Raw genomic sequence first — 12,970 nt, 5'->3', positions numbered from 1 at the left:
CGCGGCCCCGGGAGGGCAGAGCCCCGAACCCAGCCTGGCCCCTGGCCCTCTGCGGTGGCCCGGTGACAGCCCTTTGCTCAAGAGGGGCCCGGGGGGGGGGGTGGGTCCCCAAAGCACGGGCCGTGCCCCAAGCCCCTGCCCCAGCTGCACTTGGCCCCGCCCCTTCCCAGTAACCACGCCCCCGTCAGCCCCGCAGCTTCCCCGTGGCTCCGCCCCGCGCGGTGCACGCCGGGAGCTGTAGTGCGGGCGGTGCCGGAGCCGGCGGCCGCCATGGGCCCGGCAGCGGCGACCCTGGCCCTGCTGCTGGCGGCCGCCGCCCGCCCCGCCGCCGCCGCCTGGGACCTGCGGGCTCTGCGCTGCGGCTTCTCCACGGACTGCGAGTGCGGCTTCGGGCCCGACCTGCGCGGTCAGCGGGGGTGCCGGGGGGGGCCAAGGGGGTCCGGGGGGCTCCGGGAGACCCTTCCCCAGGGGGTGTCCCCGGAGCGGGGCGCGGAGGGGGCTCTGGGCCTCCCCACCCCCTCCAGGGGCTCGGCCGGGCAGCCCGGGCTGGTTGGAGGGGGTGGGCCCGAGGAAGGGGCCCTCAGAGCCGCGCTGGGACAAGAGCGATTTTCACCCGCGTTTTCTAAATCTCGATTTGGCTTCGCTTCAGGTCTGGAGTGTGACTTGGCCGTGAACCTGGTGGGGCAGCCCCTGGTGAGGCAGCAGGTGATGAAGGGAGTGAGGGAGTTCCTGGAGAACCGCAATCCGGTGAAACCCCTCGTGATGTCCTTCCACGGTTCAACGGGAACAGGCAAAACCTACGTCAGCTCCATGCTTGTCCGCCACCTCTTCCAGGGTGGGCTCCAGAGCCCCTACGTTCACCAGTTCTCTCCGGTAGTGCACTTCCCTCACGCCGAGCAGGTAGAGCAGTACAAGGTAAGGGACGCCTCTCCGCGCCGTACTACTTGATCGTGGTGTTCTTCGGTTACGTCCATCTTATCCTCAGCACACACGCGTTCAGGCTGTTTCCTGAAATAAAGTAGGAATAAAAGCTCTTTGTTTTACCCTCTCAGACAGACACGGCTGAGTGAGTGGCTCCACACACTGGCTGAAGGACCCACTAGTATCTGTGATATACTCCGGCACTCAGTTATCACTTTCATCTTCAGCAGTCCCTGCCACGATCGTGTTCTCATTCTTTAAATATTTACGCAGCCCTCTGAATGCACAAAAGTGCTTGGCTTAGTTGAAAGGCACTAAAATTCTCCCATTGCTTTCCAAACAGCTCGATGGCCGTGAAAACCTGCGTATCGCTAGACTTGTAATCCCCTGCTCACGCAGCAAGCAGCTCCTGAGCAGCAGCTCGAGACTCTTAACTGTGCCGCTCCGTCTCTTAAAGCTGAGAAAGGGAAGAAATCAAAATGGGAAGGTTAGCTGCCAGAGCCCCAGCAGAGTGGGTAATCAATGCAGCCGAACGTTTGCTTTCTGGGTGTTTGGAGAAGTTACTTGTTGTCTTGTGCCCTTAGAAGAAATACTTGCACAAAGTACACTGGGTGAAGTGCTTCAGTTAAGAGTTATACATGCCCCCGGGCGACACGAGTGGTTTTGTGTGGGCTGGCATCTACACCGAAATGACTTAAGCCATGGTAAAGAGCCAGAGCTCTTCTGGGTCAGTGCAGGCACACGTTTTTGCACCAGAACAGGAGCTGGCAAGAAACCACTCAGTAGCTGGGAACTGCGTAGACACACAGTGAAAGAGAAGAACATGGGGAACCGTAGGAGTCTGAATCCCAAGCTTTAGTTTGCTGCCTCCCTCTTTAAATCTAAAATAAAAGATCTACAAAGGGCTGACAAAGCCAGTAACAGCCACTGTGCAAAACCCAGAATAAAGGAGGCCTGCCCAGTGCTGACTGTCCCTGCTCCGAGTTGGTGGTGGTGTGCAAGGACAAGCTGCTTCCAGCACCTTCAGCTCCGCTTGAGCTCAGGGCTCAGCCTTTGCTCTGGGGCAGCTCAAGCCTCCCTCGCCATCTCGCTGCCTTATGGCTTGCTGGGTGTTTTTCCCAGGAAAACCTGAAACGCTGGATCCAAGGGAACTTGACAAACTGTGGACGGTCAGCTTTTCTCTTTGAGGAGATGGACAAGATGCACCCGGGCCTGATCGACGTGATCATACCGTTCCTGGGACCCTCGTGGGTTGTGTACGGGACCAACTACCGCAAAGCGATCTTCATCTTTGTAAGGTACGAGAGGCCCTGCTGTGGGATCACAGGCCCCTCCAGCATGCCACTTCTCATTTAGGCAGAGGTCATACCTACTGCAGAGCACACACTTGTTTAACTTTTCCTTCTCCAAGCTCTGAGCCTGTACAGATACCAGGAGACACTATTTCATTGTGCATAGGCAGACCTGGAGAGTCTGGAAAAGCTCTCCTGTCCCTGTTACTTGGCTGCCTTTTCAGGAGACATTTTAGGCCAGGCAGCTGGGAGATCCTGCCTTGGACTTGTGCAGGCTGGAGGGTGGGAGGTGCCGCCTCTGTCCTGCAAGACATTTTCCCCGGATACACACCAAATAAGCATCTCATTCTTGTGCAGCAGCGCAGGAGGGGAGCAGATTAACAAGATGACGCTGGATCTCTGGCGTGCCCACAAGGACCGGGAGGAGATCAGCCTGCAGGACCTGGAGCCAGCCATCTCCAAAGCTGTGTTTGAAAACCCCCAGAGTGAGTCCGTGGAGCAGAGCCCTTCCCTGCAGGGTCGGAGCCCGGCAGAAGGAACCAGGCCCATTCCAGGCAGCACCCACGCCGCCTGCAGCCTCCCAGGCGGCCAGAAAGGGATGAGGAAGGGTTTGAGGGAAGGGAACTGCGATTCCCTGGAGGTTTCCTGGAGAAGGGAAGGAATAGCCCGGCCTTCCAAGCCAGCAGAGCTGTGGCCACTTTTAGCAAAGGTCTTTGGAGGGAAGGTGTATTCGCAGCTTGGGGGGTGGCAAACAGCACAATATGCTCGCTGGAAAGGCACGGAGACGTACCGATTCCCGCTGCCTGCCTGCATCTCCTTGCATTGCCCGTGTCACAGGGAGCAGAGCTTAAATTCTGACTAGTCAAGCTAAATCCTCTGCATTCCTGGAGAACAAGTCTGTTCAGGGGGGGAAGGCAGGTGACAACTGATGGGTTCAGCTCTCTCCCTGTACAAAATCGGAGCAGATCTGTCTTCAGCCAAGTATTCTGGCTCTGCACAAAGCAGCTCTTTCAATTCCAGGGACTGCACAGATTCTCTGAAGGTAAAACCTGTCTCTTCCTTTGCTTTTGCAGATGGATTCTGGAAATCTGGGATCATTAACGAACATCTCATTGATTTCATTGTGCCCTTCCTCCCGTTGAAGCGCCACCACGTAAAGCAGTGCGTCATCAGTGAACTTGTCCAGCAAGGCCTCGAAGTACGACCAGATGTTGTCCAGGAGGTGGCTGACAGCATCCCCTACTTCCCAGAAGAAGAGAAAATATTCTCATCAACAGGCTGCAAAACGGTGGCCTCTTGGATCAGTTTTTTCTTCTAGCCGCTGGCGAGGGCCTTGCTGAGATCCGTAGGGAATGTATACGGAGCTGTAAAGCGGCGGAGCCCAGGGCTGGTGGGGTGAGCAGTGGGAGCTGCGCGTTCTCTCGCAGTGGCACAAGCGCTCTCCTGCCAAACTCATCTCTCCAGCCCCGAGGAGGCTGCTGCAGGATGCGGCTGCGGGACCGAGTGCAAGTGATGCGATTTAAAGCACTTTACTGATTCACCCTTGGCCAGGTGAGGGTGGATCCGACCAGCCCGCCGCTCCACCCAGGACATCTGTGACAAGAGGACAATGCTGAGGGCCTGCAGCGTCAGGGATGTTTCTCACCCTGTCAGCAGCACCCACTTGCAGCTCTCCCCTGTCCTGGCAGCTATTTATATCCAACATATCAAGATTCTGAGCCCACAGAAGATTATTTTTTTTCCTACAGCATTTTAACAGGTTTTTAAAACCTTTTTAAGCGTGGCTGTGCCTCAGCTCCTCAGTACAACATGACAGTGCCAGTGTTGACTTCCGCAGCGCTGGCCTGTGAACACCCTGAACATAGCAGCAAAGGTTTTTGTTTTTTTTTTTTTCAATGAAGTTTTAGAGCCAACTTCTTTCCAGCCTCCCTGTACTGTGAATAGGTGCTGGTAGGGACCAGCTTCACCATCAATGAGCATGGCAGGGTAACGTGGGACATGGCAACACCTGATCTGCCAAGAGCCACGTTCTTCCTACTGCCCCCTTGTCCATCTTTGGAGGATGGACAAAGGATTTCCCTGCAGCAAACCAGGAAAACAACAACGTCGAAAAGACCTCTCGCTTGTTTTACCAGCTACAAAAAAATTCAGTCCTACCTCCAGGGGAGACTGTGGTGCCACTGACGGTTTGGAAAATTCCTTTTATTCAGTGATGATTTCTACAGCAGGCTGAGTTGGTGCTATGAGCTGTTGAGCCTCTTGTACATCTTTCTGCTGGTCAGACCTCGCAGGCTTTGGCCAGGCCAGTGTCCGTTCAGCTTCTGGGGAGTGTCATGACAGGGGACCTGGGGACAACTTAAAGATTAGTGCTCCATGCTGCCTTTGCTGGCACCGCTGGCCTTAGCTCAGGTTTTAATCTCCTCTGTGCAGTCAGTTATGGGAGAACAGGTCAGAGGAACCAAAATGATTCACTCTAGGAACAAACTGCCTGAGGGATGGGTGCAAGGACACTTCCCAAAGCTCCCAACGCTCCGCTTGGGACCTGTGCTGTAAGGAGCTGCCAGCGCTTGGGACCATTCCAGCTCCAGGGCTGGAGCTTTGGGGACAGTGATTTTAGACACCACCCAAATGCTGCCCAGGAGCTGGCCGACAGACAAAGCCAAAATTTCTGCCTCTTCCAAAAATGTTATGCATTTCTAATTTTAAAATAAATCTTTTATGAAATAAACAGCTGGGGAACAGTCTTTTACTTGGACTCCTGACTGCAACTACTGCGGAAGGACTTGGAAGATTTGCAGTTGCATGGGAACAGCTGCCTGATGCCATGAGGCTTTAGCAGCGCAGAGCTGGTGCTCTCCAGTTAGGTAACTGGAAACAAGACAGCAGCCTTTCCCTGGGGAGGAGGCAAAACAGCAGTAGCTGGGCCAGACATCCTCCGCAGAGGAGCCAGTGTAGGTCCAGGAAGGCCAGTGGGTCTCCCCACACCAGTGGCAGTTTTTCCCACACTGCAGAGCACATCTCTGGGTCCTCACGTTCACAGGGCTTGTGCCAGTGCAGCGGGAGGCAAAAGCCACGTCACCTCCTTCCCAGGGAGAGTCTCTCTGTGACACGGGGAGCTGGGGGCTGAGGCGAGGTACCTGGCGGGTCCAGTGGCAGACCAGGTGTTTCTGCAGCAGCTATTGCTGCCACACTGGCTGGGTTTGAGATCCTGAGACCTGGATCTCCTCCACAGAAAAACTCTTCCCCACAGTGAGCTCTGAGCCACAGAGGTTCCACTGCCGCAGCCAAACGCCCACCTTGTGCCACCGGCAAAGGCCCCGGCAGCCCAACTGGGACCTGCCCCAACAGAGAGTCTGGATTTCACACCAAACAAAACCCAGATCGATCAAGCCATGCCACTGCCCTGAGCGGCGCCACGCTGGGCAACAGCCGTGTGCAGACACGTTTCCCTTATTGCAGCCAGACACAGGAGGGCTTCTGCCCTGAATTAGGGTCAAAGAAACAGGAAAATGAAAATAAGGAGGAAAGAGACCTGCCCAGGGGCTCTGACACAAGGCTGTTGTATGAGCCAGGGTACAGCCCTTGCTGCTCGGCTTGGACCCACACCCTGGCAGGACCCCTGACCCCAATCCCTGATCCTTGATCAGCTGCTGGCCCCCAACGCAGAACAGAGATACCAGGCTTGCCCCAGACTACATAAGGGACAGGCACAGAGACTGCAGTCGGGGCAACAGGCTCAGCACATCACCCACGGCCCGAGGCGAGCATCGAGGAGCAGCACAGGGCAGTACCTTGCCACCTGTGAGTCGAGCCACAGACTCAGGGCAGCATCCTCCCTCGCGCTCTCCACCCTCCTCATGCACAGACAGCCCTGGCCCAGCACAGGTAGTACAGCGGTTGCTGGGAGTCGTGCTCAACAGCCACAGAGAAGCGAGCTTTGCCTGCAAGGGGACAGAAGCAAGTAAATTTGGCAGCCTAGCTCACCACCGGCCCTGGGGCAGACAGCACCAGCCCACCCACTCACCTGGCCACCGAGTCCTGCCATCCCTGTGCCGCTGCAACCCATCTGCACACAACTGGTCCCCTGGGCTCAGCTCCAGCGCCTGCTGGTAATCCGCTAGCCCACAGGCTCCCCCAGGCGAAGGAAGCAGTCTGCGGCGAGGCAGCGGCGGCGTCTCGGTTAAATGAGAGCAGTGAGGGGCTGGCTGCCGCCCCTGGGCTTTGTCTGGAGCTCTCTGTGCCAGTGGGAAACACACAGGGCACGTGTCCAGCCCGCCTCAGCCACAAAGATTTCAGCGTCATTAGCCAAAAGCTCTGAGCTCTGCCAGGCAGGAGACACAGCCCAGCCTAGAAGAGAGCAGCCGTTCCCAGCCATGTCCCCAGGACAGGCCATGCAGGGAGGAAGCCGAACCATCAGCAGTAAATCCCAGTTCCTGGTGCCGAAACCATCCTGGCAGGCACAGCCGTGAACTGGGGTCAGGACCAAGAGAAAACTCAGGACCCCTAGTGCCTATTTCAGCCGCTGCTCCCTAACACAGGACTGCAGTATGGGGCCTTCCCCTGCACACACTCAAAGCCCGAATGCAGACACTGCCAATAGCCCAGCTCTCACCTCAGAGACCCCATTGTGATCCTCAGCCCAGCTGCTTGCCTCTTCTGTTGACATAAAGCCCTTTGTCCTTCCTCTCATCCTGCAGAGCCTTGCCAAGGAGCATCACAGCCTCATCAAATTGTCCCAGGGTGTAGCAGTGCACAGCACAGTCATCGCAGGTGAGGGGCTGCAGATAGAGGGAGGGAAACAGTGGTTGACCCACAGGTCAAGGACAAGGGCCAGGTGAGCCAGGCAGGGCTGCTCCCATGCAGGCACCAGCCTGAGCACCTTCCTGAAGCTCAGCATGGCTGACTGGAAGTCACAGAGCTGGAAGAAGACTTCTGCCCGCACAACAGACAATCCTCAGCCCACGCTGGCCCAGCCCTGCTCAGACTACCCAGGATCAGCCTGGCAAGAGGTTAACAGCATCCTGAAGCCAGATGCCAGCATAAGAGCCAGCCTTAAAAATGCTGCCTCCCTGGTGTATCCCCAGCCTGGTGTATCCCTAGCCCCCTGGGGACCCTTCACCCTCTGCAGATCCAGGTTGTTGGCTTTCAAGTAGCAGGTGATGGCTTCTTCCAGCTGGCCACAGGAGGAGAAATCCAGGCCTCTCTGCCAGCTGTGGAGGGGAAAAGAGCCATGAGCAAAGCCCAGTGCCACGCTGCTGGGCTGGGGGGCTGTCACACAGCCTTGGGAGAAGCTGTGCTCCCAGGGCAGGGCCAAGAGCCACCAAGGGCTGGAGGGGGGCCAGGTGAGGGATCACGTACCCCCCCCCCATCCAGCCATACCCCAAAGGCCAATGGGAACGTAACAGGTGCAAACACATAAAACACGGGGCTCAGCCCTGGCACTTACTGCTCCTGCACCACTGCGGGCAGGGACCCCACTCACCTCGGGCACCCAATGCTGCGCAGACACCGGCCGGGCCCAAAGACCCTCTCAGGGACCCGTCCCAGCCCTCCCCACGCAGCTCCTCGGGCACGGCCGTGGCAAAGAGCCCCCGGCCTCCATCCCCTTTCTGCCTCAGGGACCCTTCCCGGGCCGCGGCTCCCAGTAACCCCACAACCGGCCCGCTGGGCTGGCCCTCAACGGGGCAACCGGTACTGACCGAGCCGCGGGCTTTAACCACAGCGGCGGGCACGGCCCCTGCGTGGGCGGAGCGCGGCCCGCCCTCCACCGCCCCCCCCCCCGGGGCCCGCCCTGCCGCCCTCAAGCAAGATGGCGGCGCTGCCCGTAAGCAAGATGGCGGCACCGGGAGTGGGAGGGGCGAGACGGCACGCGGGCGGTTGGCGGCGCGCGGCGGTGACGTCACAGAGGACGGGAGGCAGGCGGCGGGATGCTGGCGGGCGGCGCGCGACCGCTCGTCAGCCGGGCGGGACCGCGCGTCATGGTGGGGCCTGGGGAGGGGGGGGGGGGCGGGGCCGGGCGGGGGGCGTGAGAGGGGAACCGGGGGGAGGGGGGGTGGGGGCGCTCAGGGGCATCACGGCGGCCCGGCACGGCCCCGTTGACGCCCGGCGGGCAGGTGGCCGGCCTGGGCAACTACGGGCTGCGTGGGACGCGACACAGCGTGGGCATGGCGGTGCTGGAGCGGCTGGCCCGGCAGCTGGCGGTGGCCGGCGGCTGGCGAGCGGACAGGCGGTGCTGCGCCGACGTGGCCCTGGCCGCGGCCCGCGGGCTGGAGCTGGTGCTGCTCAAGCCGCGGAGGCTGATGAACCTCAACGGGCTCAGCGTCGCCAGCGCCGGTGAGCGGCTCGGGCGCTGCTGGGGCACCGGGGCCCTGTGCCGGGCCTTGCCGTCCCCCCTGCCCGGCTCTGCAGGGTCAGAGCCCGGTGAGCCTGTCTCCTCCTCACTGCCCGGGTTGTCTCTCTGTTTTCGAAGCTGAGATCTACAACCTCCGCCCGGCAGACATTTACCTGGTTCACGACGAGCTGGACAAGGCCCTGGGCAAGGTGGCGATCAAGCTGGGAGGCAGCGCAAGGTACGGGGCTGGGCCCAGCTCTCCGGCTGCGCGAGCGGGTTCCAGGCCTTGCCATGCCTTTACAGACAGGCTGCTTCTGGCCCTGTGCCACCAGCCTGCCGGTGTTTGCTGCCCCAGCGCCCGATTCCAGTTGCAGAACCAACAGCTGGCTGTTTGGGCAGCCTCCCGGTTCCTGCCCTGGCGAGAAGGGCAGGGAGCCTCCTGGAAGCGGCTGTGGGCTGGATCCCGTCCATCGGCTGCACCACATGGGCTTTTTATAGCACTCTGCCTCCGCTCTGCCTGCCGCAGCGCCAGCTCCTGGGTCAGCCTCGAGACGTTTAAACCAGGAAATCTTCCGCTGCTGGATGGGGCAGGGATGGTGCTGGGCCCCAGCGCTCAGTCACACGTGCACCAGCTGCAGCGACAGCTGAGACGGGCGGAACGTGCTGTCCCAGCCCCGCTTCCCTTGTCTCCCCCAGCCAGCTGCTCAGCCCCAGGGGCTGGATGTTCCTGCAAGAGCCAGGGCATGGGGGCTGCAGCCCCTGGCTGGGACCACATCCCCGAGTCCCTGCAGCGAGAGACTCCAAGACCATACCATGGGGGGGTGTCTTTTAACGGTCTAACAGTGGATTTTCTCCTTCTCTCCCAAGGGGACACAACGGCGTCCGATCTTGCATCAATGCTTTGCACTCCAACGTGAGTAGGCCTCGGTGGAAGGGGATCGATCCTGCCTCCACCTCAATGCTTGTTGTCCCCTCCACTCCCATTCTTCTAACTCCCCTCAGACAAGCCCCTGCTCCCTTTCCTCTCCCACCTTTTCTCCTTCCCCGAGGGCTGATGTCAGTTTGGCTGCCGTGGAGGACATGGAAACAATTAGCTCAAGCAGCTCTGCCAGGCCTGGCAGGAGCCTGGGATCTCAGCACAGCCCAGCAAAAGCCTCTTCCAAAATCATGTTTCTTGGAGCAAGCGCTCAAAACCACCTGGAAAACATGAGGGGCAGCTCCCTCACTGCCCAGCCCTGCTCGCAGCGCTGTCCCCTTGCCCCAGCTTTGGCTCAGCTGGGCCCTTGAGGCGAAGCTCCTCCAGTTCTCCTTCTTCCTTCCCAGGAGATGACCCGGCTCAGGGTCGGCATCGGGCGGCCAGAGGGTGAAGTGTCAGTGTCCAGCTACGTCCTGGCTCCGTTCAGCGCTGGGGAGCAGGAGAGGCTGGAGCAGGTCCTGGCCCAGGCAGCGACGTTCCTGCTGGAGCACATCCTGCAGAGGAGAGCGCCCGCAGGGGAGCCAGGCGACAGGGGCTGACGCGAAGCCCTGGGGACCTGCATGGTCTATGGACAGGGCGTGGTGGGCTTTCTGGGGCAACCACGGTGCGGAGCAGAGCTGGCCGTGCCGAGCAGCCTGGTCGGGCGCTGGGCCAGCCCCAGTCTGTCCCCACACAGATCTGGGCAGCTCGTGTGCCACTCAAACGCCTGCAGTGGCTTCATGGGGCAGTTTGGCACGGAAATTAAATAAACTCTCACCCCTGACTCTGCCTTGCTTCTGCCCCTCTCCCTCACACCACCTACCGAACTCCAGCTGTCCCTGACTCTGTGGCTCCCTGTTCCCGCAGCCCAGGCTGGAGGGAAGCTTCCAGTGGGAAGGGGGGGGTGCGAGAGGAGTGACTTTTGCAGGATCCCAGACCACTCTGGCTTTGTTGGGAAACTGTGGAAAGCACAAGTCACCTGGAATCTCGTAGCTCAGCAGCACACGAAGGCTGCTCCCACTGAGCTGCAGGAAATTTCAGGGCTGGCCTCATGGTTTTTGAGTTAAGTGGTTTTAAGTCAAAACCCCGGAGTTTCCCACAGCTGGAGGAGTTCTGGCTCCTCCCTCCACTCATTACAGGTCTCTTGGCAGAGAGGGCAGCCCAAGAAGTGGTGGTCTCTGCACCACCGCAGCTGCCCAAAGCTCTGGGCTCAGCCGGCACGTCCTGTCAGCTGCATGCCCTGCGAGCGCGGCTGCGCCGAGGGCCCCAGCGCAGGCAGCTCCTCGCCTGTGTCCCAGCGGGTGCTGGAACAAGTGCCGGGACCCTTGCTGGGTCACGCGTACCGCAGCACTGCTGCCGCTTCCTTCCTCCGCTCCAGCTGGCACCAGAGCTTCCTCCGCTCCATCCCCAGCTCCTGAGCTCCTCCCGTAGCATTGAGGCTACCTTCGACCGGGGGACAGGCGGGGAAGAAAAGGTGTCCCCACCTGCCATCCCCTCTCGGTCCTGCTGTGTCACCTGTACTGGCTGGGACCCTGCAGTTGCAGACCATGCCCTTGGCCATCTCCTTGTCCCTGTTCCCCAGTAGATCCACTCGGATCTTCATCTCCCATGAGATCTGCTGGTGGTTTTCATTCAGGAGGCCCCTACTGTAGCTGTTCAACATGCCCCGAATGACGCTCTCCTCACCATCTGGTGGGCTGAGACATCCTGCCGTGGGTCTCAGCTACCGAGGCTTCCACCCACTGCTCCTTCGCCTTCCTCAAGCTGTGGGAAGAACAGGGGCACAGCCCCCCCAAGCCTGGGTAAAGGCAGCAACCCACAGTCCCGGGGCTAACCCCGGCAGCTGCTCCAGGACCAAGAGGGGCAGGCAGCTGCCGGCCAGGGGTGGAGAGAGGCAGCAGCTCTGGGGGCCTGGCAGGGAGCTCACATCTCCCCAGCTCACCTGGGCTATAGGTCTACTTGCAGTGTTTTTAAGGAAATTGCTCCTCCAGCTCAGAAAACCCTCAGTTCTCAACCAAACGTTGCCCTGCTGAGGAGCTGAGGTTTAGCAGCAAACACGGCCGGGCTCTTGGAAAGCGAACAGCCCCCTCCAGAGCTGGCCACAAAGGTGACAGATGCTGGAGCCCAGCGGGACTCAGCTGCACATCCCAGTGCTCCAGCTGCTGTCAGGTCCCAAGGCCAGACTTGGCACCAGCCAGGGAAATCATTTCCGTCAGCATTCCCAGGGGAGAGCTTCACTTCGCAGAAATGCCACCCGTCTTTTCACCCCCAGATCCCAAGGGAGAGCTCCAATCTCCCATCCCACCTTCCTCCCTCCCTTTCCCCATTACAGATTTCATTCCCAAAGCAACCCCTGGCTGGGGGAACCACCAAACCCTCACCACGCAGCTCTGAGGTGACCCTGGCAGCCCTGGGGACGTTACGTGGGGCAATGCCACCCGGCAGAGCCAGCACATCAGCTCAAACACAGTCTGCTTTAATCCTCCATGGCTTCAGCCCAGACACGGCACAGGTGAGGGACAAACCCAGTTGGTGGCAGGGGGCCACGTGTGCCACCATGGGAGCCAGCCCCTGGCCTGAAAAACGCTCCCTGAAGTCCAAGCCGGTGGGAGACGGCAGAGTTGGCGTTCCTCAGGGTGGTCCCCCAGAGATGTGTCCCCAGCAGAGACAGAGCACGGCGCTCCCCAGTCCCTCCGCCTGGCAGGGAAAGGGCTCTCCGGGAGCCCTGGGGACAAATCCTGCCTTGGGTAGATTCATCCTGTGCAGATTTGAAGGACCCCGAGGGGATCTACGTCTCTCAAGCAGGAGTGGGCAGGATCAGGCCACTGTCCCGCGGTGCTCCCAGCTGCGTCACGACTCGTCCCTAGGAGGCAAGGACGCAAACGTTAGCGGTCAAGGCGGGAGCAGCCCGACGCGTTCACGCCTGCAGCAGAGGGTTGTTTTCCAGCCTCCCCCGGTCTGGCTGCTCCTGGGAAGGCTCCGCTGCCAGCACAAGCAACCTCAGGCGGGGAAAGTCTGACCCGGCGTTAACTGTGGCGGTGCTGCCTCGGGGCTGAGCGAGCGCGGGTGCTCGCCTGCCTGCACGGCCCCAGGGAGACCCGCTTTTTGGGGGGAAGCAAGCAGCGCCGGGATTAATCTTTCCCCTGTGAGATGCCCCCAGCTCTCTCCGAACTAGGGTGACTTTTGCAGGAGGAGCGTTGTCCCTTCCTCGCTTGAGGGGCTGGCGAGCCCTGGACTCAGGGAGCCACACGACCCGGACCCCTGGTCCCCTCCAGCGCAGTGCAGCCCCACGTGGGACATCTGCATCCCCATCCCTTTCCCCGTCTGGAGGAGATGTCTGACGGAGAGAGCTGCTGCCAAACGGCAAAAAGAAACCAGGCATCCGGGACGCATCTGAACACGGCATTCCCAGGGAGATGCTTCCCAGCCGCTCCGTGCCCTGTCCCTGGGTCCCACAGCCTCGCTCACCCA

The 12,970-nt window shown here is 60.2% G+C and overlaps 3 protein-coding genes across 6 annotated transcripts; 2 read left to right on the top strand and 1 right to left on the bottom strand.

The window, feature by feature from the left end:
* Nucleotides 1-187: 187 nt before the first annotated feature.
* TOR2A (torsin family 2 member A) lies at nucleotides 188-4,943 on the top strand. Of its 3 annotated transcripts, none has more exons than XM_086764191.1 (5): nucleotides 188-406; nucleotides 650-915; nucleotides 2,044-2,219; nucleotides 2,571-2,698; nucleotides 3,287-4,943. In XM_086764191.1, exons 1-5 carry the CDS (start codon nucleotides 271-273, stop codon nucleotides 3,529-3,531), a joined length of 951 nt encoding a protein of 316 aa, XP_086620317.1. In that variant the 5' UTR covers nucleotides 188-270; the 3' UTR covers nucleotides 3,532-4,943. The 3 variants fall into 3 exon arrangements, with proteins under 3 accessions (XP_086620317.1, XP_086620316.1, XP_086620315.1); XM_086764190.1 differs by having other exon boundaries at nucleotides 203-406; nucleotides 2,110-2,219; XM_086764189.1 differs by having other exon boundaries at nucleotides 204-406; nucleotides 2,574-2,698.
* Nucleotides 884-7,870, bottom strand: TTC16 (tetratricopeptide repeat domain 16). Of its 2 annotated transcripts, XM_086764193.1 has the most exons (7): nucleotides 7,696-7,870; nucleotides 7,333-7,423; nucleotides 7,093-7,212; nucleotides 6,865-6,991; nucleotides 6,238-6,448; nucleotides 6,005-6,154; nucleotides 884-1,008 (listed from the first exon to the last, which is right to left on the bottom strand). In XM_086764193.1, exons 3-6 carry the CDS (start codon nucleotides 7,108-7,110, stop codon nucleotides 6,127-6,129), a joined length of 384 nt encoding a protein of 127 aa, XP_086620319.1. In that variant the 5' UTR covers nucleotides 7,111-7,212; nucleotides 7,333-7,423; nucleotides 7,696-7,870; the 3' UTR covers nucleotides 884-1,008; nucleotides 6,005-6,126. The 2 variants fall into 2 exon arrangements, 1 of the variants encoding a protein (XP_086620319.1); XR_015260762.1 differs by lacking the exons at nucleotides 6,865-6,991; nucleotides 7,093-7,212; nucleotides 7,333-7,423; nucleotides 7,696-7,870 and having other exon boundaries at nucleotides 6,238-6,819.
* A 271-nt stretch (nucleotides 7,871-8,141) lies between these two features.
* On the top strand, nucleotides 8,142-10,283 carry PTRH1 (peptidyl-tRNA hydrolase 1 homolog). The gene is made up of 5 exons (XM_086764192.1): nucleotides 8,142-8,194; nucleotides 8,327-8,546; nucleotides 8,683-8,782; nucleotides 9,412-9,457; nucleotides 9,868-10,283. Exons 1-5 carry the CDS (start codon nucleotides 8,192-8,194, stop codon nucleotides 10,057-10,059), a joined length of 561 nt encoding a protein of 186 aa, XP_086620318.1. The 5' UTR covers nucleotides 8,142-8,191; the 3' UTR covers nucleotides 10,060-10,283.
* Nucleotides 10,284-12,970: the final 2,687 nt, after the last annotated feature.

Source organism: Chlamydotis macqueenii, chromosome 20 (genome assembly GCF_036417535.1).
Source record: "Chlamydotis macqueenii isolate bChlMac1 chromosome 20, bChlMac1.mat, whole genome shotgun sequence".
Classification (NCBI taxonomy): Eukaryota; Metazoa; Chordata; class Aves; order Otidiformes; family Otididae; genus Chlamydotis; species Chlamydotis macqueenii.
This window is presented reverse-complemented; position numbering and strand designations above follow the sequence as displayed.